This window comes from Amblyomma americanum, chromosome 4 (genome assembly GCF_052857255.1).
Source record: "Amblyomma americanum isolate KBUSLIRL-KWMA chromosome 4, ASM5285725v1, whole genome shotgun sequence".
Classification (NCBI taxonomy): Eukaryota; Metazoa; Arthropoda; class Arachnida; order Ixodida; family Ixodidae; genus Amblyomma; species Amblyomma americanum.
In genome coordinates, this window is record NC_135500.1 from 217,359,423 (window position 1) to 217,385,567 (window position 26,145).

The 26,145-nt window shown below is 41.6% G+C and overlaps 1 protein-coding gene across 1 annotated transcript; it reads right to left on the reverse strand.

Moving 5' to 3' along the window:
* Nucleotides 1-312: 312 nt before the first annotated feature.
* LOC144129343 (sialin-like) lies at nucleotides 313-25,837 on the reverse strand. The gene is made up of 10 exons (XM_077663395.1): nucleotides 25,285-25,837; nucleotides 21,828-22,030; nucleotides 20,862-21,095; nucleotides 18,888-19,071; nucleotides 17,156-17,286; nucleotides 16,635-16,784; nucleotides 14,054-14,186; nucleotides 11,751-11,906; nucleotides 6,576-6,661; nucleotides 313-5,001 (listed from the first exon to the last, which is right to left on the reverse strand). Exons 1-10 carry the CDS (start codon nucleotides 25,361-25,363, stop codon nucleotides 4,738-4,740), a joined length of 1,620 nt encoding a protein of 539 aa, XP_077519521.1. The 5' UTR covers nucleotides 25,364-25,837; the 3' UTR covers nucleotides 313-4,737.
* Nucleotides 25,838-26,145: the final 308 nt, after the last annotated feature.

Sequence of the window (26,145 nt, forward strand, 5' to 3'; positions counted from 1 at the left end):
CAGATTTACATCAATATCAACAACCAGAGTGCACCGGTTGACATCTGCAAAACAAAGTGCTAAAAACGAAAAATTGCAAAATATTTAAAAAGTATACAAACAAGTCCCAGGAATACAAGATAGATTGCATTACTAGCCTTGAAAGTTTATGGACATTAGAGCAATGAGAGAAATTAATTTGCTTGCAGTATATGTTTTAAAGGTGCAATCTGTAGTTGTCCACTGTTTGTACAGGCAGTGTAAAGCACCTCCTGATTTTGGGATATATATGGCCCCAAACCAACAATTTTTTTGGTCAACTTTTTTTTTTTTGGCAGCTTGTTTGACCATGGACTACTGAATGTGACGGTAGATGTTTAGGGATAATATTAATATTTTGGACAAACATTTGAAAAATGAAAATTGCATCAGCATTGTCGTGAGCTCACAATAAAAAAAAAAGAAATGTTGAAATGTTGATGATGGGCTCAAGTAAAAAGACAGTATACATAGGGCTGCAGTGAGTTCACCTGCTTGCGTTCATAGATTGTAAATGCTTCATAAGTATTGGAGCCCTGGGTCTCCAAAGCTTCTGGAACATCGCACTTGCTTCACTTCGTACACCTGCCATGGCTGTCTAACATTAGTTTTTCAACAGAAGTGCAATCTGTACTTGGCAAGAGAGCTATGGCAGAGAGATGAGTAACTCTGTGCCTTGTGATCTGACAGCCTGAAGAAACATCAGCGCCAGTGTAAGACTGCACCAGCATGCTGAACACATGTTAAAAAAAAAAATAGGCACCAACACTGAATCAACAGCAAGAAAATTAACTCTGGTCTTTGTTCTGCATTTCAAAAGCAGAAAAATTCCTATAGGAAATCCTCCATAACTAAGTAATTTGCTTTACAAAATGAAAAGTATGACTGCAGAGTGTTAGGATTTCCTACAGGAAATCCTAACACTCTGCAGTCATGCTTTTCATTTTGTAAAGCAAATTACTAATCCTAACACTCTGCAGTCATACTTTTCATTTTGTAAAGCAAATTACTTGGTTATGAAACCTGAATATCTATCCTTTATAATCACTGCATATAATGAAGCAGAATACAAGAAAAAAAAAAAACAGAAAATGCCAGTCGCATAACATGCGAAACAAATATGGAAAGTAGTTTGTGATTTCCATACTGTCCTGCACAGCAACACTGATGCAACAAATTAGACTGAAGGTGCTCTTTGGACTTAATATCATGTTAAGCCACCTGTCGAAGTGCTCGCAGCTTTGCAATATATAGTCATGAAAAGCAGTACTCGTGGTGGTGGCACTGAGCCACTAAAAGAAGTGTAAAAAAAAATTGTGCAAGTGTGCTACAACACATTTTTCAGTCTTGATAAGTGTGTTACTACTAAATACCACCATTTAGAACAATTCCAAAATGATCTAGAACTGCACAATGATCAATACTACCGTAAAAACCGGAATATAGGTCGAACTTTTTTTCAAAAAACCGTGGTGAAAAGTTGACTCCCGTCTTATATGCCGGTCACTGCCGGAAAAACTACGAAGTCTTGCAACAATGGGCGGCTGAAGTCAACAGTCACCATCGCCATCAGCAGCAGTGCGGCGTGGCGATGTTAGCGGCGTTCTCTCACCACCATTTTGCGTTTCCGTTGTTGCAAAGCTATTTTGGTGAAAGGCTGCTTTTTCACATTTTCTTTCAAAATGAGCAAAAGCAAAAGACAATTCATCGTTGCCTTCAAGAAAAACGCGATTATGTGGAAGCTCACAGCAATCTGGCAGCACTGCATGAATTTGGAGTATCCGAAAGGGGCATTCAGTACTGGCGGAGGCAGAAGCTGCGTATTACAACTTGCAGCAACCAGCAGAAAAAATCATTTCGTGGGTGGACCGCAGTGTATCCAGAATTGGAACGAAAGGTTGTGCTGCGTGCAAGATCACTGCCTGTGACTGCCGAAAGCATCTGCGTGAATGCAGTAGAGATCGCGCGTGCCTCTAGACTCACGATGGCGCAATTCAAGGGCTCGCCATTCTGGGTGCGGCGATTCATGATGAGGAAGGGCTTTGCTCTACGGTGTTGTACTTCTGTGCGCCACAAACAAACATGCCGGCCGATGGGCACGCGATACTGTTACAAAACTGGCCGGGTGTAACATTTAAATTAAAATACTGCCACCATTGTGCAACTTGTTGACTCGCATTTGTTTCAAGGTAAGGTTGTCTTTGGGTACTTTTTCCACTGAAAAAGATTTTTTTTTCATTTTTAGAATTGGTTAGTTAGTCGACCTATATTTCGGTCCGACCTATAGTCCAGTTTTTACGGTACATGTTGCAAAACTATACAACAAACATTAGCATATAACAAACAAGAGCAGTTAAAACAAATGTGCACAAATACATCATGTGTGTGCAAAATAATAGCTTAATACAAGGCCGTAATGAAGAATTAAAAAAGAAAATTTAATTGCTACATGCCATCTACTGCACACATAGGTAGCTACATAGTGTGATCTATCTGTAAGGTTACTGCTTGAAACACTGCTGAATTCTTTCCCACTCATTGTAACAATTCCACATTCAAACCCTACTCTATTTGCGTGACAGCATTAAAATGTGCACCTTGGCAAATGGAACACACACTTGCTATCCAAAGGTGGGTGTGAATATAATACACAAAAATTGTAAGTTTAATAGAAAAAATAAAGTTTTAAAATGGACTAGATAACGCATGGAGGTACAACCCCATGAGAGAAGTAGATAAGAAACATTGTACATTAAGACGATAGGTTCCACATCAGGGGACAAGAGGAGAACGGCTAAGGTCATATTGAAGATTTCAGCTGAATATGTCTCTGGACTTGCATCGTTAACCTCAATTTCAAGTGTTGATAAAACTGGCTACAGCTGAATCTTGACGGTCAAAGCATTTCCTTCAAGTGAGCTTTAAACGCTTTGTGCAGGTCACAACAGGTCTGCTGAACTCTCAGAGAAAATTACAGCTGTTTTCAATGTATATACTCTTTTGCTTCTGTTTAAGCTGGCCACCGCAGTAAGTAAAACTGGCTCAAAGATAGTCCACTTGTAGCATGCAAAGGCATAAGGTCAGGCATATCCGTGCTACTTACAGGTTATCTCATCCCACAAGCAACTTTTAATTACAAAAGTTATTGTCCCCAACAATAAAGCTGCATTTGTCTCAGAGTATCAGAAAAAGATTAAAATAATGACCTAAAATTATTAACATGAATAAAGATGCATGCCTAAAAAAAATGAAAAATGAGTGTGATTTAAGAAGGAGACAGAGTTAAATGAAAACACTTTGGATAAAAACAGAACACGACAGATGGGCATGACCTGTTATCTCCTGCTTTTTTTGTAAGGAGCCCACTGCGAACTCTAAGAATGAGCTGTCAACTTGCCCAACGCTTAGCAATGCTATGCACAAAAAAGGAATAAAAAAATCAATGAACTGTTCGTGGAAGCAAATGCTACTTGCTTGCCTAAAGAATGCCAATGGTGCAACAAAGAGTCCCTGCCATATCAAAACACTGCGCATCAATTACATTACACATTGATCATACTAGCCTGCCAAAGTGTAAGGAAAGATGCAAGACTTTTTTTAGCTATAATATTCTTAACCTGTCTGCTTGTTTTCGATACACTGCAAGCCACAAGATCTATTTCTTAATTCGATTTAAGCCAATTTGTAAGGGTCTGTAGGCTTGTCGCACATCCGATAAGGAAGTCTCACAGGGTTTTAACATACAGGTATGACTCCAAAACAGAAAGAGAAAATGTGCATTTTGTTTGTTGGTTGAGTAGAATGGAGTATGGTGATGCTGTTTGGACCAGTCCTAGCAACGATATTCAGCCATCTGACATGCTATTCGCGTAGGAAGCCAACACTGCCACATTGATGGTGTCACCACTCACTGCTGGTTTTCAGCAGCAGACATATAACATGGCTTGTGTCAGTGTGCGGGCATCAGATCATTCGGTGAACGCTGCCTGTACCATGAATTTTCTTCATTATTATAAATATGTTAAATTATGTTACTCTTTTTTTACACTGGATCAACAGAGTGAGCTATGCTAGAGGAGCACTGTGAAATAAGTAATGAGCAAGACAGCAGTACAGTTCTTATGTTATTTCAGAAAAGAAAGTCCGCTTTATATCTCATATGGTTTAAGCTAACACAACAGCTGGCAACAGCAGTGCCCGCTAAAATGTGGCAGCGTATAGGCCCCATCCCAGACCTTGCTATGTAGCAAAACCCAGATGCAACGAATTTAGCATACCGCTGTTTATCGAAAACATGTTTCACAATAATTACTGCGCGGTGCTTGTATAGCATTCTGGAACCAATGCTTTCTATTCAGGCTTGCAAATGGATGCTTAAAATTAGTTTAACAGCATTCTGATTGAGTTGCAGACTAAGTGGCATTTCTCCACCCAATTCGCAAGCCGTCGCATTGGATTTCACTTGCAATGCACCTTACCACATACCTCTAATAGCAGCCTTTTGCATCACTTCGCCAACGCTATTTCTGCACTGGGCCATAAAAATAAAATACTCGGTTTCAAGCACAAAAACAAACTGTGCAGATGGAGAAGAAGCATGGAGGAAAATTCTGGCCTGATTCATACTATGAATGGGGGTAGCCACAATCTTAGCATGGGAAAGTTTGAAATCTCACCATGCACCTGAATGGCTCTACGGTACCTGCAATAAATAGCGAATCAGTAAGCCTCGGTTGGGAAGGCATCATCTGACTTTGGGCTTTCAGGTGTGCCGTCATCGTGCGTGGCCTGGTAAGGGGTGCTGGCTGAAAGGTTTCCTGTTCCCAGCGTGCCCAGGGGGCCTGCAAAGTTGCCGCCGCACGTCTGTGCATACAGCCCCCATGGCTGCAGCTCAGCCGAACCACAAAAAACAAAGATGAGGCCCGTGAACACATACACGGCCGCAGCGATGTAGAACACAATGCTCCACTGGGCGATTGTCTCCTGCGAGAGAGCCAGAATATGAAGAGGAAGAAAGTAAGCTGTATTGTGCAGAAAAATTAACGCATGCCACAACAGTCTCAAGAGTTATTTCATGAAATTCAGCACTCAAACTGAAATTTCCTTAACGTATGCTGCTAGTTTTGGTTAATGTTGCTTTGCGCTCTTGCACACTGCATTATACACATCACTAAAAATCTTGCAACCTTCTATGTCTTATTCCTGAATCTGTTTGCAGAGGCTCTGGGAAAATGTGAATTGCCAAAACAGATTTTTCTTGAGCTGTCTTTTACTATTTTTTCTTTATTCATCTCTTGCACAATGCACCAGTCATAAACACTTGTAAAGGAAACACCTATGCCACGAAGATGGTACCTGAACAGCATTTTGCCACTGTTTTATGCACTCTTCCAAATTGTAAATTTGCTAATAAGGGAAAAAAAATTGAAAGTGTATGAAACACTTAAATTACATTGCTACTAAACTAAGGGAATATGGGACTGGCTGAAAGCAGACATTCTGAGAAATAAAGGGGCCAACATCAAGCTCACGCATACAACATCCATGAAATGCACACAAGCATTACAGGCAATTGTTATTCAGATCATAAGTGACTAATAATTACAGTGCCATGTATAATTATCAGGTCAGTAACTATAGGCATATATTTGTTTTTTCACTCAATTATTCAATCCATGCTTTCTATTGCTGAAAGCTTCTTATTATTAAAGAAAAATAAGAACCCGATACTTGTTTTATCCCAGAGCCCCACTTATTTCACTGGGCTTTCTCATTTTAGTTAATAATCTTAAAAAGCATCATGAAATGATGTAACTAAAAAGTAAGGCTTCTGCTTTATGTGCAGGATAAAGCCAGCAACATATACTACTTTTCCTGGTGCACAATCCAGTCTTACAAATATGATCTCACAGTGCCATGAAGAGTGCCAAGTTCTTTATATCAAGCATTCCATCAAACTGAAGGAATTAAATCAAATGCACAGATGCAGCCTAAGGTTTTTGAGCAGCGCTACTTTTATTAGGGGAAGATCATACTTGCCTTGCCGGTGACACAAGTCCCTGCCTGAGTATGGTTTCATGAAACGACCCTATCTTATGTCCAGTCCCTGTATGTCAACAAATTGTTTTGATATCCACATGGTATGTCTTCGATAGTACATTTTTAAATTTTAGTACTCAGTCGCAGCGTGGAGAAACAAGAAAATGCAGAAGAAAATGACTCCAATGAAAAGCTGACCTGCTCCATCTCATCACACCTTGTAATAGCAACTAACAGAGCGTGATGGAACTGCGCCAAAATGATGCTCTCACTGGGAATGCCAACACCATTAGCGAGCTTTTTTTTAACTGCTTTTTTAAGGCAGTGAATCCACCAACAAGGTGGAGGCAATTGTCTTTAATCTGAAACTGGTGGTGATGCACTACTTAGGTTGGTGGCCTCAAGGCAATTGTGTTCAAACCGAAAGATGTGGCTGATGCACTACTGGGATTAGTGGCTTCTGTGTCACATGGTAGGAATGGTAAGCAGCTAGTCCATAATGCCATGAATAAACTCACATTGTTGTTTGTCAAGCTTCCAACAGCAAGAGGTGCCAGGAAGCCAGCCAGGTTGGCAAAAGCATTTGTCATCCCCATTAGAGTGCCTGGGAGTAGAAATGACCATTCTTAATGTGCGAAAAAAAAAAAAAAAGCCGGTACAAAGGTAAGGGAAGTGATGTCTACTGCATCAGGTTCAAGCAATGAAGGGCCTTCAGCAACTTAATTGGAGCTCATTCATTTGATCTGTGCCTATCAGCTGCATAGTCTAATTTCGGTTTTCAATACTCAAAGAACGTAAGTGCAAATGCTTCAACCTAACAGTCAGTCAGGTGACTTCAAAGACCTCAATTTCATGACATCACATCGACAGGGTGTTTTTTTTTATCTGTGCAGATTTTTCTTTAAAAAGCCATGAGACATGTGACAATGCAGTTGGTACAGATGGTTTCTATAGCATGGCAGACATTACGTAGCCGACAGAGCTCAATAAACACACAATTAATTAACTAAATATAAGTAATCGAGCTTTTCTTCTTTATATTTTAGGGTGCAAGATTATATTGTGAAATTGAAAACCAGTGATCAAAATGAAAGGTCAGCCCAGTTTTCAAATTTTCTTAGTCGGCAATATGGTTCGAAGTATTGAATGTCAAAAATACGCATTTGAAAACTTGTTCAGTTGGCTTTCCCACACTGCTTATCTATAGAATGGCGTCGCTCACATCTCTAATGCAGCAAATATCGATGCCTTTTGTGTATTTTATGATGCAGAAGTGATTAACATGATTCTTGTGCCAATACTAAGTGCAGCGACACCATTTTATAAATGTGCAATGCGGGAAGCCAAGTCAACAATCTTTCAAAATAGCATTTCTGTCATGCAATATTTCAAACCAAACTGCCGATTAAGAAAATTTTTAAAAATGTGCTCACCTTTGTTGTTGACAGCCTTCAGTTTCACAATACAATCTTGCCCCCTGAAAACAAAGCTAAAAAAATTCATTACACAAATTTTGTTATTTGAAGGGTGGTTTACTGGGACGTTGGAAATGCCAACAACTAAGACTCTTGCACAAGTAATCGATGAAGCAGTGGGACAAGAACCAGAGCCACAAGGAGTAATCCTCCAGCACAAGCATCAGCTGGCTGCCTCAAGAGCTTCATCGCTATTAGCGCCGGCGCATGATTATCTTCTTCATTCCAACTGCTCCGGCGGAAGGAGGAAGCCATCCTGGCAACTAAAGGTGAAGATAAGGATATGACAAGGGAGCTGTAATACGGTTTCAGGCAGCTGACATGAACGACATCGCCGCCAGAGTGGTGATGGTCTGAAGGTGTCACCGGTTCAATGATGTAGTTGACAGGTGATGCACGCTCCAATATACGGTGAAAGCCAAAGTGCGTAGCGGAAAATCTTGGTGCAGGCGGAACAGAGCCAGACAAATGATCAAGGGGAGAAGTGAATAGCGGGCATGGCTTGATTGGACTGATGTTTGTGGAGGCCTTGATGTTTGGAGGTGAAGGAGCAAGCCAGCTGGCGGCACTGCTCAGCATGATGGGTAACTTCAGAAAGGGAGGTGCATTCCAAGATGTCGGGGTTGTAGGGAAGGATAGTGTTTAGAAGACAGGAAGGCTTGCGCCCAAATACAAGAATGAACAGGGAAAAGCCGATCGTTGCTTGAGATGCAGTGTTGTAGCATAAATGATGAAGGACCTGATCCCAATTAGAGCTGTCGGAGCGAATGTATATGGTGAGCACGTCCCCAAGAGTCTAGTTAAATGATTCAGTAAGGCCGTTGGTTTGAGGGTGGTAAGCAGTAGTGGTGTGATGAACTGCGTGGCACACAACCAGGAGCTCGTGAACAACTTCAGATAAGAAAGTGCGTCTGCAATCACTGAGAATTTCAAGATCGCCGTGACAAAGGACGAAGAGATGAAGAATAATGAATGCAACGTCGAAAGCAGCAGCCACAGGGAGGGCAGTGGTTTCAGCATACCGAGTCAGGTGGTCTGCGGCGACAATTATCCATCAATTCCCGGCACGCGCGAATGGAAGAGGCCTACATAGGTCAACGCCCACACGATCGAAAGGGTGAGCCGGACATGGTAATGGCTGTAACATGCTTGTGTAGGAGCCAGGAGTCGACTTCTGCTGCAGGCAGGCAGTGCAAGAGCGAACATAGTGATCGTCGTGAAATCACCAAAAGCCACTTCTGGTCATCTGGATGATAGTTGCAGTGGTACAGGAGAGCATCCCGGATCGTAAAATGAGAAGCTTGGCGACGAAGGGCCCGAGGGAAGGAAACCACAGAGGGCGCATGGAGGACATCAAGGAAGAATGAAATGAAATGGCGTTGTTCAGAGGGCATGTCCAAAGTAGTGAGAGCTGCAAGTAGGGAGTCAGATATTGGTCCAGAGGGCACAGGAGAGGGCAGAGGCGAGCGTGGCAAAGCATCAGTGTCGGAGTGTCTGCAGCCTGACCGGTAAATGATGTTAATGTCGAATTCTTGAAGACCAAGGGCCCATCGGCCAATGCATCCTGAGGAATCGTTAAGTGAGGCCAGCCTGCACAAGAACTAGGTGATCAGCAAGTATGTTGAAGGAGTGGCCATATAAGTATGGGCGGAATTTTGTGAAAGCCCACATCACAGCTAGCCATTACTTATAGTGTAGTTAGACTCAGCTTTGGTGAGAGCACGGCTGGCACACACAATTAAGTATTCAGAAAATCTGGTCTTGGGCTGTGCAAGGACAGCACCGAGGCCGATTCCGCTTGCGTTGGTGTTGACCTCAGTAGGGGCACTAGGGTCGTAATGACAAAGGATAGACGGTGAAGCTAGCAGATGACGGAGGGTAGCAAAAGCATCATCGCAGGCCAAGTCTCACATAGAAAGGTCGGTGGGACCATTCATAAGTTTCGCATGTGATGCGACGATAGAGGCGCGCGACGTGGCCAGGGTGGCCGCAGGCATAGCAAATCAGCCGGTTGCCAGCTGTGCAACTAGGGTGGTATGAAGCCAGTGCGGAGTGGATTCGGGGATCTTCATTCCAAATTGTTTATTTATTGAGCTCTATCAAGTACATAATATCCACCATACTGTAAAATTCACCTGCACACACTGCGTATCTCTCATGGCTTTTGAAATAAAAATCTGTACAGATTAAAAAATTACCTGGTAAATGTGCTACACAGTGCTAAGCTTTTTATGTGCTTCTCTACATCACCCTTTTCTGTATGATGCGTGTTATTAAGAATGCCGCATTATTTTGCAGACTTCCATGCAATGCCACGATTGTCAGCTACTTGTAAAGGTGGCCCAGAAATATGTACTTGCTGGTGAGGTAGCTGGTCCATTCTAAGGTTCGAAATGCAGCGCAAAACTGTTACCACCGCTACGAGACAAGCATATATGCTGGACGTGGTGCTCTTTCATCAAAGGAAGGAATGAAACTTTTACTGACTGGTGTGCGAGGTCCAAGCTAGGCAGCGTATCCTCTCACTTCTCAATTATTGGTTCTTCTTTGGGTTCGAGATCTGGGTTTTCTTGATATTCCCAAACCATGCAAAATAAATTGGCATTGGCATTGGCTCCACAGAATCTGTATTCTGTTGGTATCTTTCTGGGAAGATTTTATTCAGTAAACATGGGTATGGGTAAGCATTCGTTTGTACGTGCTAAAGCATTATCTCTTCCTCCTTATTTAATAATGTGTGTGGAGGGGGTGTTTCTGCTTACTCAATTTTTGATGTAGGATTTCTCGAAATGTGTACGGAGGGTCGTTATTTTAACCAGGCATCCACTCAAGGTCTCGGCTGGGAATTTTGTGAGCTGTGGTGTGTGCACCGTTGTTCCCCCCCTCGATGGACTGATGCACAGCCGTCCAGATTATTAATCCCTGCTCGAGTTGTTCCCCGTTAAGTTTTACGACTGAGGCGGCGATTCTGCCTATCCTCCCTCTAGCAAAATTTCTGGCTGCCATTAGGAAGTTTGTGACAATAATTTAATACTGTCTCGTGACATTGGCTAAGGCTATGGCAGCTTCTTCTGCCTCATCTGTATTGGTTGTTAGTCAGTGCTTGTGCAGCACTTGCATGTTCCCTCTCTTTATCTTCATTCATTTTTATGGTAAGTATTTCAAACTATCAAATTTGCCCCACTGCACAATATTTTAATTTAAAATCAAGTTTATATATTTATTACACACTAACAACTAGTAAAACAAAAAGGAAAGATATAATGAGAATGATAACAATTTGTTTCTGTTTAGCAGACAAGACACCCATTAATTCACAACTATACTCCACAACTTTTTGTAGCAATACAGCAGAAGCTATGGAGCCAAAACATGCCCTATATTCCTATTCAATTAAATATAGACCCCGCTAGAAATAATTAGTTTACCTTAAAGCAAAGCATGTTGTCAATATTCGTAATTTAAGGCATGTTTCAACATAAATGCCAAGGAATGTCAGGAAAAATATTTTTCTTGTTTACAACAAATTCTCTACACTAACTATCAACTTCCTGTGGCACTGCAGCTAAAGCTAGGCAGGAAAGAAAAGAAGATGGGCCTTTATCACGATGCCATGTTGCGGTGCCAAGTCGTCGTCCGGCCAGTAAACGAGGGTTGTTTCCTCCCCCCCCCCCCCCCCCCCCCTCCCCCAACCTTCCGGAAACCAGAGATCACAGCCTCTGTCATCGACACAATACCTTGACCGCTGCCTTCTCCCCTGCCGCCTAATCCTATAATTGAGAGGGGTGGCTCACAATGTTGCTCTGCTGTTGCACGCAAAAGAGCGCTAGGATCTTTTGTGCAAACATGTTGGCCTCGTCACTGTCATCTTCAAGACTATATTCTGATGTGGAATGAAACTTGTGCTTCGGTTCTCCACCTTTGCCTGCAGTGCCACAGAAAGCCATCTGCGAGTACAGGTACGTTTTGTTACAAGCAGCTTCCATAGCTGATGCCACATACACCAGCAACAAAGAGGTGCTGGAATGAAGCTGCTGCAGAGGAAGCAATATGCCAGGCGGCCAGGCCTAAACCGTTCTACGGCTGGACTACTTGCGGAATGACACAGTTATGGAAGCTCCGCCCCTATAGCCTTCATTGCTAAGAAAAGCTTTCACCGAGTGTTGCTAACATTGTTATTTTTTTCAACCACCGACAAATGAATTTTGTCATACACACCTGCAAAGTCTGGGGACATGTCGACATGAGTCACCATGTAGCCCGAGAAAGCAAATGCATTGAGGCCCATGGCCACAGTCAAGAGGACGACATTCAGGACTCCATTGCAGCCAGCGAAAGTCACAGCAAAAAGGCAGATGGCAGTTCCAAAGAATGCTGCATGTGTCAAAGAAAACAAGAATGCAAACAAAGAAAAAAACACAAAAGCTAAGACTATGTTAGAAAAATAACATCAGTGGCAGTGGTGAGGAGGGTGGGGGATAGCAGTACAATTATCACTGCCACTTTGTCCCTCAAGGGGATGGTGAAAAGTATTCTGCACAATTTGCCGCATCGCACACGAAAGGAGCTATGTATAAATGAGGCACTTAACATTTCTAACTGTGTGCAGATAATCTAGAAAGCATCAGGCAGACTATTTTCGTTGCTGCAGTCATAAACAAGTGGAGCGCAGGAAGTATGTTCTCCTCCACATTTGGCAGGACTAATATATTACACCACCAGCATCACTTTCTCATGCTATGTTGACTGGTCTACCGTTGGTGTCAAGGGTGTTCAATAATGTCGCATTACCCCAGTGCCTTCTGTCAATGTCAGACAGCTGAGCTTATCTGTGCAGGTTGAGACATGTCTGAAAATGCAACATACACAGTAGCAGTTCAGATTGATGAAAGCACCGAAAGTGACAAGATGCATATGTGGGTCTAGAAAAAAGGGATTTGAAACTTTGTTCCATCAGATTTCTTGCAATGGATGAAGGCAGTCCGAAAGAAATCCAAGAAAGGATAATTGCTGCATATGGTAGTAAGGCAACTTCCTACGTTCTTTAGGGCCAAGCAGTTTAAATGCAGTAAGAAATCCACTAAAGATGACCCCCATTCAGAGCAACCTGCCAAAGCATCTTCAGAGCAAATTTTCCAAGAAGTGGAAGCTATGATTTTGAAAGGCAGTCATGCTCACGAGTTGGGCATTTCAAATGGCACGGTTTCGAGTGTCCCTCATCATATTTCAATGATGACAAAGATCAGTTCCCAGTGGGTGCCATGAACGTTGACATCTACGCAAAAAGCATGTTGCCAGCAATTTAGCCAAGAGAATTTAGACATGCTTAGAAAAAATCAGGGAGACTACTATTCTTGAAGCGTTAGAGGTAGTGAAACATGGATCTACCACTACGATCTAGGGGCCAAACAAGAGTCCATGCAATGGAAGTGCAACGGGTCACTAACTCCAAAGAAATTTCATGTCCAGCAGTAAGTTTGAAAGATCGTGGCAACAGTTTTCCGGGATACAAAAGGTGTTTTATAACTAGAATGCATGCCACACAAGGCAACAATTACTGGGGACATCAGTGTTACAACAATGAAGGAATTATGTGAGACAGTCGAACAGAAGCGCCAGGGGAAGTTGCCAGCCAGTGTGCAGCTGCTTTACGACAATGCATCAGATCACATGTCTCATAAATCACAAGTTGCTGTCAAAGAATGTTGTTTCATGGAGCTTAACCATCCACCCTAAAGTCCAGACCTGTACCCCAGTGATTACTCTCTCTTTCGCTGAGGAATTTCTGCATGGGCAATGATTGTCCTGATGATAATAGTCAAAAAGGCAGCAATAGGATTTCTGCAACAAGAAGAAGTCCCCTCCTATTCTGAGGGCATCTGATCACTGGAGGCAAAGTAGAATTACTGTGTTGAATTCGAAAGATTTCACTGAGAAGTAGTAAGTACAATTTCCTCAGACAATTCTGCTTCGTATCTAGGTAGACAACTTATTTATTGTATTTATTTGTTACCTGCATCGCCGTGTAGGGCATTACAGCAGGGGAATTACAGAATAACTACATATGAACAAATTGTTTCAATTCATGGAAAAAAGCCTCATTTGATAAATACATACAACATTCGATGGCAGACAGACTGTTCCAGTCTTGAATAGTTCTAACAAAAAAAAAGAATAATGCAAGGCATCACCCTTACAAGAAAATTCCCTGACCTTCAAGCAGTGGCCCAGTCACTTCAATACTATATAGTGTGGAGCCAGAATATATTTTTTGCGGTTTATGCCTGTTTTGGAAAAATAAATACTGTGGAAAAATTTCAATCTTGGGTGTTCTCTATTGTCCACCGATGTCCTTATTGAACGCCCACAATACTTTCACCATTGAATGTTTCTCCTGTAGACAATTCCAGCTTCATGAAACGGGTATAGCACAAACGCTATGAACACACTCTTAACCGCAGTCCGAGTTGCATAGGCAAACTGCATAAACAGGGCTTTTGTTCCAAAGATAAGCCACTCACAGACAGAGTTGAAGAACTTCCTTATGATGCTGGTAGAGAAAAGGTCCTTCCGCCGGATGTGGTCTGCCATATATCCGGCTCCCCAGCTGGTGAATGTTCCAAGCAGATATGGCAGAGCTGAGAGGAACCCGTTCTACAACAGGGCATGTCCGTACTTTCAGTGGCCTCAAGCAGGAACAAAACAATGTCACTTTGCTTCCTGACAAACTAATTATGAGTATCAAGCAAATGAGTTAGCATTGTACGCCTTCTATCATGCATGCACTGCAAGAAAAATGCTATATACAGTAACACCTCGTTGATATATACCTGGTTCATACGATTTCCCGGTTCGTACGCTCAAAATCACTGACATTAAACATGTCCCATAGAGTTGCACTATACTTTTTCCGGTTAATACATTCCCGGAAAACATGATTTCCCAGCTACTATGATTAAAATTTTTGACAAATTGTGGTCGTGTAATATGTTTATTGACCAGCCGCACATGTACAAACACACAGCTAGGTGGGCCGAACGAGAGGGAACACGGCATGTTTTTTTTGCAGCAATGACCCGCCGTGGTGGCTTCTCTGCTGTGCTTCGATGCAACGAGGCAAAGAAGAAGAGGAGGAGGAGGAGGAGGCGGTGCCTCCGCCCAAAAAAATGTCAATCGACATTTTTATCAAGTGAAATTGTCAATAAATGACTTTTTGCCTCATTCAATAGTCAGATTTCTCAAAATCAAGTGGTTATGTTTTCCCAGATAATATGTTTCAATTCAATTCATTTTATTTTACCAGAAGTTTGGAAGGATATATGGGCTAAAAGCTGTGAATCACAGCTTGACATGGCCCAGAAAACTTCTACAAGACCGTGCCGACATAGTTATTAACCATAGTTAAGTGAAACAATGGATAGATCTAGAATAGCAGATACTATACAATAATAACTTTGAGTAGTAATCAAAACGCAAACAAGCTTAGTTTCCAAATATTATCAGAAATAACCGAAAAATACATCATACATACATATTTGAATAAAACTGTAGATTTGTACAATCATAACTGAAATCAAGATAGCATACAGGTACGAGAAATAAAAGGTCAGTGAAGCAGACATATATCAGAAACCCGACTACTTATAGTTTGCAAAAGGGTTCTTGAAACTGTTTAAATGAAATTATCTTGGCATATTGATTTTGATTGAGTATTTGTGGGAGGTTGTGCTGCAATGATTGAAATTTGTAGACTGTGCGGAAATGTGGAGTATGCCATACTTCAGTACTACGAGTAGGTATAACTGTTTTTTTGGGTGTAAGACTTGCAGTTTGTACCAAAAAATTCTTCTGCTCAGTAGTTGAGAAGAAGAAAGAACGCAAAATACAGAAATCATATATGTTATTAGCTCTGACGATTTTGTATGAGGGAAATAGCATTTGGGTCGAGTGCAGGAACGAAACATTGAAAATATATCGAATGGCCTTTTTTTTGTAGTGCAAGTATTTTTTGAATGTTTGTTTTTGATGTGGTTAGCCAAATAAAGCTACAGTAATTTAAATGAGATGAGAATAGAGCGCAATATATTTGCAGCTTTATTTTCGTAGGGAGAAGTGTTCAGCAACGAGAGAGTGCTCCAGTTGTTGCAGATAGTTTTCTACAGAGGCTATGGACTTGCGAATACCAGCTAAGATGAGATGAAAAAATAACTCCTAGGATCTTATGTTCATGTAAAATATCAATTTGTTGTCCAGCATATTTAACAATATGATTAAATTTGAGTGGCCTGTTTCTTGCCCTGAAAATAACTGCTTTAGTTTTTTTTTGCGTTATCTTTTAGTTTATTCGACTGTGACAAAATATGGAGTTGTTCAAGTATTTCATTGGTATTGTTAATCAATTCATCTTCAATGTGACTAGAACCACAACTAAAAAAAAACGTATCAACGAGGTTTGAGCTGCCGATCCTACTGTAAACAGTGCATGCTGTAATGTCGATGTCTGTAAAAACTATAGATCCTACAATGTCTTTTGTGCCTTCCAGAACACAAACTGGCTGTGAGAGAACAGCAAGCTCTAGTAGTGACTATAATCCCAGTGCATGCAATTTATCAATTATGTGACCACAACTGGATGTGGCAAATCAGTTTCATAATTACACTAAGAGTACCAGAAGTACTTGCTAATGGGCTAGTTGGTTCATCATAAAGTTGAATGGCGCAAGGGAACGAACACAGGAAGACACAGAGATAGGTGCTCTTTCTGTCTCTGTGTCTTCCTGTGTTCGTTCCCTTGCACCATTCAACTTTATTAAGAGTACCAGTTGACTTCCAAACGGGTCCAGTTGCTTTCCAACTGGGACCAGTTACTCCCAGTTGAAACCAGTTACTCCCATTTGAATTTCCAGTTGAAGATTTTCACCTGGGAATGGAGCCTAAAATTAATGTTAAAAGCCCGTTCTTTTTATTCAAAGGTGCATGAACACTGAAAGATGCGAAGCAGACTGCCAACAGACGTGCTCCCATGCCAACATCTCCCAAGTGAGGTTTTGGCTGCCACTTCCAGAGAGGGTATAGACAAAGTCCTGTTATACATATACAAACCTTCTTGATGTCAAAGTGCAGGATATTCTTGAGATAGCTGGGCAGTTCGGTCAGAAGCGTGTAAAAGCCCCAGTTCTGGCCAAAGTGGGTCACCATCAGCGCCCAGAACGGCACTGAGGTCAGCACCGCGCGCCATGGTATGGGCAGCTTCTGGACATGTTAACACCACGAAGACTCAAACTGTGTAAAAAAGCAAAACTGCATTCGAGAGCTTATACACTTGATTGCTCTAGAAACATGAAAAAAGGCTCGAGTATTTTTCATGCTTACACACTTCTCTGAGTGGTGTGTTTGTTCAGCCACAGAAAAAGATATTACATAGCCAGCTCATTTCAAACTCTGTACTTTCACATTTGGTACTCACCACTCTTTAGCTGCAAGTCTTCCAGTGCATAAAACTTACATAAGATAATTTGATGAGCAAAAACTCCACACTAGTGAATTCCTGAATTATCACTGTACAGAATTAGAGCAGTACTGGCATAAAAGAAAATATAAAATGCTTGCAAAAAGAAACTTACTTCTCGTGTTTGTTCTTCACCCTGGTTTGTTTCAATGTAGATGCGTTCCTCGTCACTGATGCGTGGGTGTTCCTGAGGACTGTTGTAGACCAACAGTGCCCACAACACAAACCACACCACACCAATAAGGCCTGAAACATAAGAATGAACAAAAGATGCTCGCATACAAGGGGGCAAAGACACAAAACAATGCAGAATCTTGAACTGGAGATACTAAACTAGTATATGCAGTATGATGAAATGCTGCAAAGCCTGTTCTTCCAACTCTAATCTAAACACTATTCTGCATGTACTGCTTTCATTCATATTTTTTCTCTCTTCTGCTGGGAGTTAGTATGTGTGCGTTCAAAACTTGATTTGTTTAAGTGGGGACAGGGGTATTTGCGATTGAAAACTTACAAAAAATCAATCTTTTGGTAACATCATTTTTGAAATCTGCAGCCTATATTATACCCATCTATGATATTTTTGATTTGCTGGATTAAGTATTAGATGTAATTCCAATTTATTCCTCACCTCTCTTTGTGTTTCTGAATTTTCCCAGGCACAAATTATAACTGTTTGCAAGTTTACGAAGAGGATATCGAAATATCTCAGCATCTAGAGCACACTGCGCAATAATTTTTGCTGTAAAATCCTGCTAAATAATTAAAGCATGCAATGTTTGGAGCAGATTTCTCAATTTATGCTTGTAAATTTTTTGCGCATTCTAATTAAAACAGCTCATTAACCAGTCCTGTTATCACTGAACTTCAATGCAATGTAAAATAACTAATATTGAATCAATTTGAAAAGTACTTCCAATACTGCATTCCTTGTGGTTTGTACTATCTAGGCACATGTTAAGAGCTTTCTGAGGAGTGGTTTTTATACTTTCTTTGCAAATAAAAGACTAAATTTGCAATATCTTGACAAATAATTGGCATTGTAAAAATTCATTACATTTTTATAAATTAGCACAAGAAACTGTATACAACCGTACAGTTTCATTACATTTAGCCCAAAAGTAATAAAAATAGCTCGAAGACGCCCGTGCCCCTTTAAAAATAAACTTCTCTTTATTCAAAAGAGCACAAAATATGGCAGTAATTCCAAACCATGGCGCGTTTTTTGGGTTCGTGTTTTCAACATCCCTGCAATCACCACACAGCGATACTCTTTCCAATCACAAACCATCAGCTCTGCAGCAATTATACAAGTCATGCAGTAACACCACACAAACCACACAAAGTGCATTATGCAGCAATTTCCACCAGCAAGACATTATCAATAACAATCCCAGTCTGCTCCTCAGCCTGTCTCTTTGCTCCACATTGCCATTGATAGACGCAACCAGCATTCTACTAAATGCAGACCAAGGGGATGGACAGCGCTCTTTATTCCACATCTTGGGACACCTACTTTCATCCTTCAGCTGCCAACGAGAGAAGGTGCTGCCAATTCAGCAGTTGTGAAAGAATCTGTTTTCATCTGGAATTACGAAACAGACGGCGAATTTACAATTTACTCTCCATAGATCAATCCATTACTCCTCCGAAACATAGTATGAAACAAAACGGACTGCCAATTGCCACCTCCGGGCGAAATGTGAATGAAAACAAGCCAGTGGTTCTCTGTGAGTAACGCAACAGTCTGTAGAACACCAAAAAAGAAACAACTGTTCATCTACAAGGTTTCACTGAGAAGACAGCGAGAGAGAACTAAGGCGGCTTTCTGCAGGCTAGACACTCACCAAAGACATAGAAAGCAGCTGGCCAACCACCAAGGAAAGTGGAATCGCACAGCAGCCCAGACACGGGCATGGCCACGACAGTGCCGATCTGGCCACCCGAATAGATGATGGTGGCAAGCAGGCTGCGTTCGTCCTTCGGCAGCCACCGAGCTATCATGGCGTGCATTGCAGGGAAGGTCACTCCCTGCAACACGAAGCAATCCATAAATGATGCACTGGTGCAAAAGACATGCTGTCTGAATGGTTTATTTGCACAGGGCATTTGCACATACATGTTTAAAAGGAGGAGAGAGCTTACAAAAGGGAACTTCTGAGAAGTTTGTCAATGAAAGTGTTGCCAGCTGGCCGTTAAACATTTAGGGAACGGAGACTAAAAAACTTACATTCCCTATACAAAAGCATAAATGTCTTTGAAGTTTTGATTCCAGACTGCTGTTATGAAAAAAAGGAAAAATTCCGCTAGCTTTGACTGCATGAATAGAAAGAAGGTAATGAGCCCGACCATAAGACCAAGATGACTGAATTCTGACAATAGCAGTTGACAATAGATTAGTCGTGCAACAGAACATTCCCTGCTCCATACTAGCAGTCACCTCATAGTGCATCGTACTAGTTTGCGGAACGTGACTAACTATGCAAGACTCTGCACTGCTGCCTTAAAAACACAAAATTTGGTGTATCAAAAGCCGTGCATAATTAGTTTAATGCTACTTAGAAGTGAACGCTGAAGGGTAGCAGCTGACACCACATTTTCATTTTGATGCGTCCTACACTCTACTACTGTTATGCAACTGAAATTACATTTGTGTGCAACAAGGATAAACTTTTTGAGTACATATACTGCTACTAAATGAGTTACTATGCTGGGTGGACAGAATTTTACTTTATGCATTAGTCTCACAAATCTCAGGTCATTTGCTGAAAGTGAACATCATTCAAGGTTTAGAGACACAAAGCAGTAAACATCTACTGGGGGCATAGTTTCCAATCTGGCTCTGATTGGAAAGCTTGTAAGCAAATCCCCTACCTCTTACTCAATGACAAATTCACTGCGATATGGGTGAATTATATACTATATCCGAATGCGACTCAAGAACGCAGCAGCAAGGAGGCCTTGCAGCCGAAGGCATCAACCAATTTCCATGACATCACAGTTAATCCTAGTTCACGGAGGCACTTGCCAGTAACCTGCAATGTCACGATAGGAGATCAGTCGCGATGTCATGAAAACTGGATGATGCCAGTGGCTGGAGGGCCTCCTTTGAGGGGTATTCACCACTGCATTCTTGAGCTGTATCTGACCATAGTAATGCGAAGCGAATGAAAAGAAGCCCTAAAGCACATAGACCCCAATAAGGAATTAATTCAATTAATGCTACCTTATTTCTTTCTCTTATAATTCATTGTTTTCCTTTCAATTACTCGCTGCACTGTCCCTAGCCCAATTTAAATACTTTTTGTTAGTCTCCCAGTATAAGTAGCTGAGGTGAGTACTCACGCAGTACATCAGTTACATACTTTCCTTTTTAGAGATATGTGCCAGTTGCTGTCCATAAATTGAGAGCAATGGCCAAATGTATTCTGGCCAATTCTTATTCACTTGCTAATTTCTCTCTCATAATCTGAATCTGCCATGACCACTTATCATAGATAGATATATCCCCTAACTATACTTCCAGTCCCTTATTACTTATTGTAAAACCATTGCTCCTTTGATTTTATTCACTACAGACCATAGGTTTCGTTAGATTTTTGATATGGCAGGCAAGATAGAACATGAAATGCCACCTCCACATGAAGTTTCAGTGCAAATGAGACACAGGATTCGATAGCCAAAGAATTTACACCTGATTCCAATAGATGCCACTCTCAGTACAAAATAGTCACTTGGTGCCTGCAGCAACTCTCTATTTCTTGCCAAGGCCAACATGCCAAACAGTCTTTAACAGAAGCCACAGGGTAGGTGACACCCACCTCCCCAAGCCCCATCATGACTCGGAGGGTGATGAAGGCATAGATGCTCCAGGAGGCAGCAACTGGAGTTAGAAGGGTCAGCAAAGCAGTGACAAGCACACCAATGCCATAAAGCCACTTGGCTCCAATTCGCTCTGCCAGCCGACCTCCAGGAATCTGGGTGACGACATAGCCGTAGAAGAATGCGCCCAGTATGATACCCTGCTCATATTCGTTCCACACAAATGTTCCATCCTGGTAAAGGAGAAAGAGAGATGAAAAATCAGAAAAAATATAGATATGCAAGTTGGCAATGAAGATGTCATGAAATTTTCCCCATCAATCTAATGGCTAATGCTAAACCCGTCTATACTATAGTGACTTTTCAACATTTTGAATTTTTCGACATCATGCTTCCTCCTAAACTGACCAAGCATGCAAAGTATCTCATGCTATTTACCAAATAAAAATGAAAAAAAGTGCTCCCCATTCTTGTTATCCTAAATAAGTGGACTGTGTCTCTTCAGGCCACAGTTATCAGCTGTTGATGCTCCTTCTTTTCAAACAGCATTGTTCACACTTACTGACTCTGCATCTGCTCGGAGCTAGATTTGCATTTATTCTTTGAAACTCGTCACTTCTTTCAAGTTGTGTTGTTCTATGATTTTAGGCTGTTCAGTGAATAATGAACTAAAATGATGAGTGTACCTGTTTTCGCACTGCAAATGTTTGCCCACGCTTTTGCACCCAGTGGTTTTGCTTCTTAATGCTTCTATTTACTGCTTATCTTTTTGCACCTATGATAAGTACTGCATTCCTCTCATGACTCACAGGTTATTCGAACATAAACAAGCGAATCTCTGGCTGCTCACAATAAGTGTCTTATTCTAAATAGAGGGCAGCATGACAAAAATGTACAAAAGAAAAAGGGGCAAAGGAATAGGATAATTTCATAAATGCAACTAGAGCTGCACTGAACCCACTGACCTGCACTTTCTCCTTCGTGCTGTTGGCCCAGTCTGCTTTACATTCCTCTCCTGATGAAGGCGTGTTGTTGGCAAGTATAGCTGTGTGATTCACCATGGCAACTAGGGCAACACTTAAGTTCACCCTCAGCGCGTAGACGTTGACAAAGCCCAAGAACCCCATGAGTGCAAGCACATGACGAGTCTGCACAGCATCGTAGATCCCTGCAAGTTTAGGAGCCGTCAGACTGCCTTATTAATTCTCGAAAGACGTACTTAACCTATTATTCACATTTCTATATAGCTTTCATCGCCTCAGGACAAACTTACTTTGATCTGATAACAAAATTAACAGTGTATACAGTTAAACATGGATGTAATAAACCTCCATGTAGTGAATTCCTTGATATTACAAAGTTTCTCAATTTCTAAACAGCAGTTTCCAAATAATTTTCTCAAAAGCAACCACCATAAGTGTTACTGCCTAATAGCATGGCTTTAAATACTTTCATGATTAATAAGGTACCCAACTGTCACCCCCTTTGCCTATTGCTCCTGCACTCAATACCTACTTTCAATCAGTGTTTATGACAGGCAACCTGAAAGCTTCTTCCCTCAATTGTAATTCAAATTTTTCAATTGACAATGTTCATGTTTCTAATGAAGGTGTTCTTAATTTGAACCGTGGTTTGGACACTAAAAGGAGCTGTGCATCTGATGACATACGAAACTTGTTTCTAGTACGATTTACTGTTTGGACTAACAGATATCTCACCGCTATTTTTCAAAAATCTTTCTTAACCAATGCAGTTCCTTCGTCAAGGAAGCAAGCAAAAATTATCTTCCTGCACAAATTTGGTAACACGCAGACATTTTCCAACTATAGAACTATTTTGCTAACAGCCCATTCTTGTAAATTGCAAGAACATATAATTTTCAAGCATATCATAGTTTTCCTTTGTTCAAACAATGTCCTGAGTAACCTCCAGCATGGCTTTCGTAATGAATTCAACACCACCACACAATTGCCTAAATACTCTCATGACATCATCCGTTCTCTTGATATGAATGAACATGACTGCATATTAATAGACTTATTGAAGGCGTTTGACACTATCTCTCACCACAAACTCTTGCAAAAGCTGAACTCTATAGGTAAAAACCCTAAACTTAATTGTTAACTGGATAGCTATTTTCTTTCCAATGCTCACAATACACATTTCGATTCCACTAATCATCATCACTGTTTCATCCGGCGTCCCATAAGGTTCTATACTGGGGCCACTTCTTTTCTTGTTATACATCAAGATCTGCTGCTTAATGTATTAACATGCCTTGTATATTGATGACTGCGTGCTTTATTATACAATTAAATCGCCCTTGGATTATGGATTTCTAAACAAGTCTTTCTCAAATTTCTGGAAGTGGTGCACTACATGGGAAAGTACCTTCACTAAGTCTGTGTTAATGTCATTCTAGAGGCACACATCTTGGTCACATATTCATTCAAAGACAGTGGCCTAAAAAGAGTTACATTCACGCAGAATATGTTATAGTCCAGACACATCGATCTAATTTCTAACAATGCTCTCCAGAGGCTTGGATACTTGCGCCGCACTTTTTGTGTTGCTTGTCTAGATACCAAGTCACTCACATAGAAAACCCTGATCTGCCCAATCCTTGAATAAGGATTCATCGTTTTGAAAATCCATAAGCTTGCTAACATACACAAATTGGAATTGGTTTGAAAAAAGGCTGTCCATTTTTATTTCACTGACATGACAAGGTTTTTCACCTTCTTATCCATCATGTCTGGAGCTCACCCCACTTTCCTCACATCTTGCACATGTCAGTTAACTCTCCATGATACGAGTCACTTGGCAGCTATTAAAGATTAGAAAAACCATCATCATTAAGAATAAGCTATCAGAAAATAAACATGTTATCTTCAGTCCTCTTACTGACTTTTTCAAATACTGTTTGTTTTTTTTTCTGTGTACTACCGAAATTTGGAACTCCCTTCCTGGTCCTACTATCATGTTCTCCCTTTGAAAGAATTTTTAGATTCTGCAATGTGTAGCTCTTTTTTTTTAGATGTTTCCTTGTTCTTTCAGTGCCTCATATGCTGCTGATTTTTACACATGCAAGGCTGCAGTACAAGAAAATAAGTAATAAATAGAATAAACATATATATTCGGCGTACCTAGCTATAAGGGACTAGAAACACCACTTACTAGAATTTACATTTCGTTACCGCAGTCAAATAAAGTCGGATCCCTCATCATTATGTCCCCATTTTTGCAGCCCAGAAAGCCGTTTTTGCTTTGCCGAAGAACATACAGTTGAAGGAATCTGTATTTTGCACTGCACTGGTTGAACTTATGAAGTCGAGTAATATTAATGCACAGTGCTGACCACGACTGGGCCAGCAACAAATGGCGACACCCCAGGGTACAATGAACTACCCAGGGGCTTCTTTTTTGTGCTTTGTCAGTATTACTTCATAACATGCATAAAAAGAAACCTGCCCAAACCACAAGGTATATTTGAATTGTTTTACCACTGAATGCGAGTGCTGTTATTTCTTGTAAACAGTTTATGAGTTTATGAGGCTGAGCAAATTAGCTTGATGGTAGCAAAATCGTCATCACTTGTAGTACAGAAAAGTGCATGGTGAGGAGCCACAGGTACTGAACGTTTACAATATTTTGCCTCTTAAGGAACCTCACTTACTGGTGAATTCTGCATATTTTAAATTCCTGAAAAGTAACACATCAATCTAACTCACTTTATGTTGCAATTAGAATGACTTATACAGCACCATCCGCAAATTGCTCAGCTCTTGTGTGCATAGTTTCAATATGGTTGGCATAGACCACCAAAAGCGCAGTGACTACATATTTCTTTTTTCATTTTGCACTCGGAAAATTAATTTTGTAGAAGACGCTAAGCACACTCATGAGTTGAAATAACGAACTCTAGCGAGCAGACTTGATTTTAATAAGTCGGCATTGAAGAGCTGTTCGGTAACTGCAGCAATATATGCCAGTTCTGAACAGCTGCAGCACCTCGATCACAGCATAAAATTTTTATTGTGCATCGCTGATAAAGGTCACAGCTGGTGTTCGCATAAAGGCCACAAAATGAATTATAGCATGCGTACACTTCGACCGGCCCTTAACTTTGTGACATAATAGTTATATGACAAAATGAAAACAGACAGAAACTATAATTAACACCGCGAGGTCACCACCTACCAGACATGCATATGACCCGGTAGCAACGGATTCGATCGCAAAAATCGAGCCGCGGTTCGCAACAATATGGACTGGCCCGCGCAATCTGACGGCAGAGCCATGACACAAGCACGCGGGCTTGCGCTCGCTGCATTGCGCGTCAGCTGATCGCTGCCCGTGTCGAAACCCGCTCTTCCAAAGTTGACCGTAACGACGGAGACACGTTTGCCAGCCCGATCTTACCTCTGAGCGTTCGGCGTTTCTTCGAAAGTAGTGATTCACTTGTAGTGTCCTCATCTTTGGTGAGCAGCGACATGGTCATTGATTCTCAGTTCTCCGCTTATCCCACCTTTCCCAACCACGATCCTTTCCGGAGACGGATTCTCACTCTGGCTGCCGAGTGATCCCTGCGGAACAAGTAACGGGCGAGCGAAGAGCTCGGATCGTTGCTTCAGAGCGCAGCCATATGCTCGGAGGAGGCGCCTGGTGTACTCCCTGCTTCCATGCGCGATCAACTAGTGAATGGGAGGCGGTTGAAACGTTCACAACGCCGGCGCTAAAAGCATCATCACGTCATGGGCGCAGGAACACAAACTTCGGGGTGCGCAACGAAGCGCCTGTCTCGTTTCGCGGCACCGGGCTAGGCGGATCGAAGCACGTGATTCAAAGATAACAGAGCACAGGCTGGTTTCTGGTATCAGTCTTGTCAGTACGGAGTACGGATTTTCTCGCAGGTTATCTCTACCGATCTCCGATCTCTACAGCAGCCCGCCATAACCGAGCCGCGGAATGCGCTGCGGCTAGTTTCGGTTTCGGATCGGCACGCAGGGACGCAGGTGATGCTGTCGTCCGCCATAGAAAGTAGGGTACTAGACAATGGGTGTAGTACATTTAATGCATCGAACAGGCTACTTGATACGTTGTGTTTTGTTTAATGACACATTAGCGAAGAGTGACGGTCTTGCATGTGTCTTCCATTTGTCGGAGCATGACAGCGCTCCGTGCTGCTTCATAAACATGCTGCGCTTCATGACCGCGGCGCACAACTGCTCGGTGTCCAAGAGGTCGAAGCGTGTGACCTTTGCGAAGCGTGTGACTCAACCT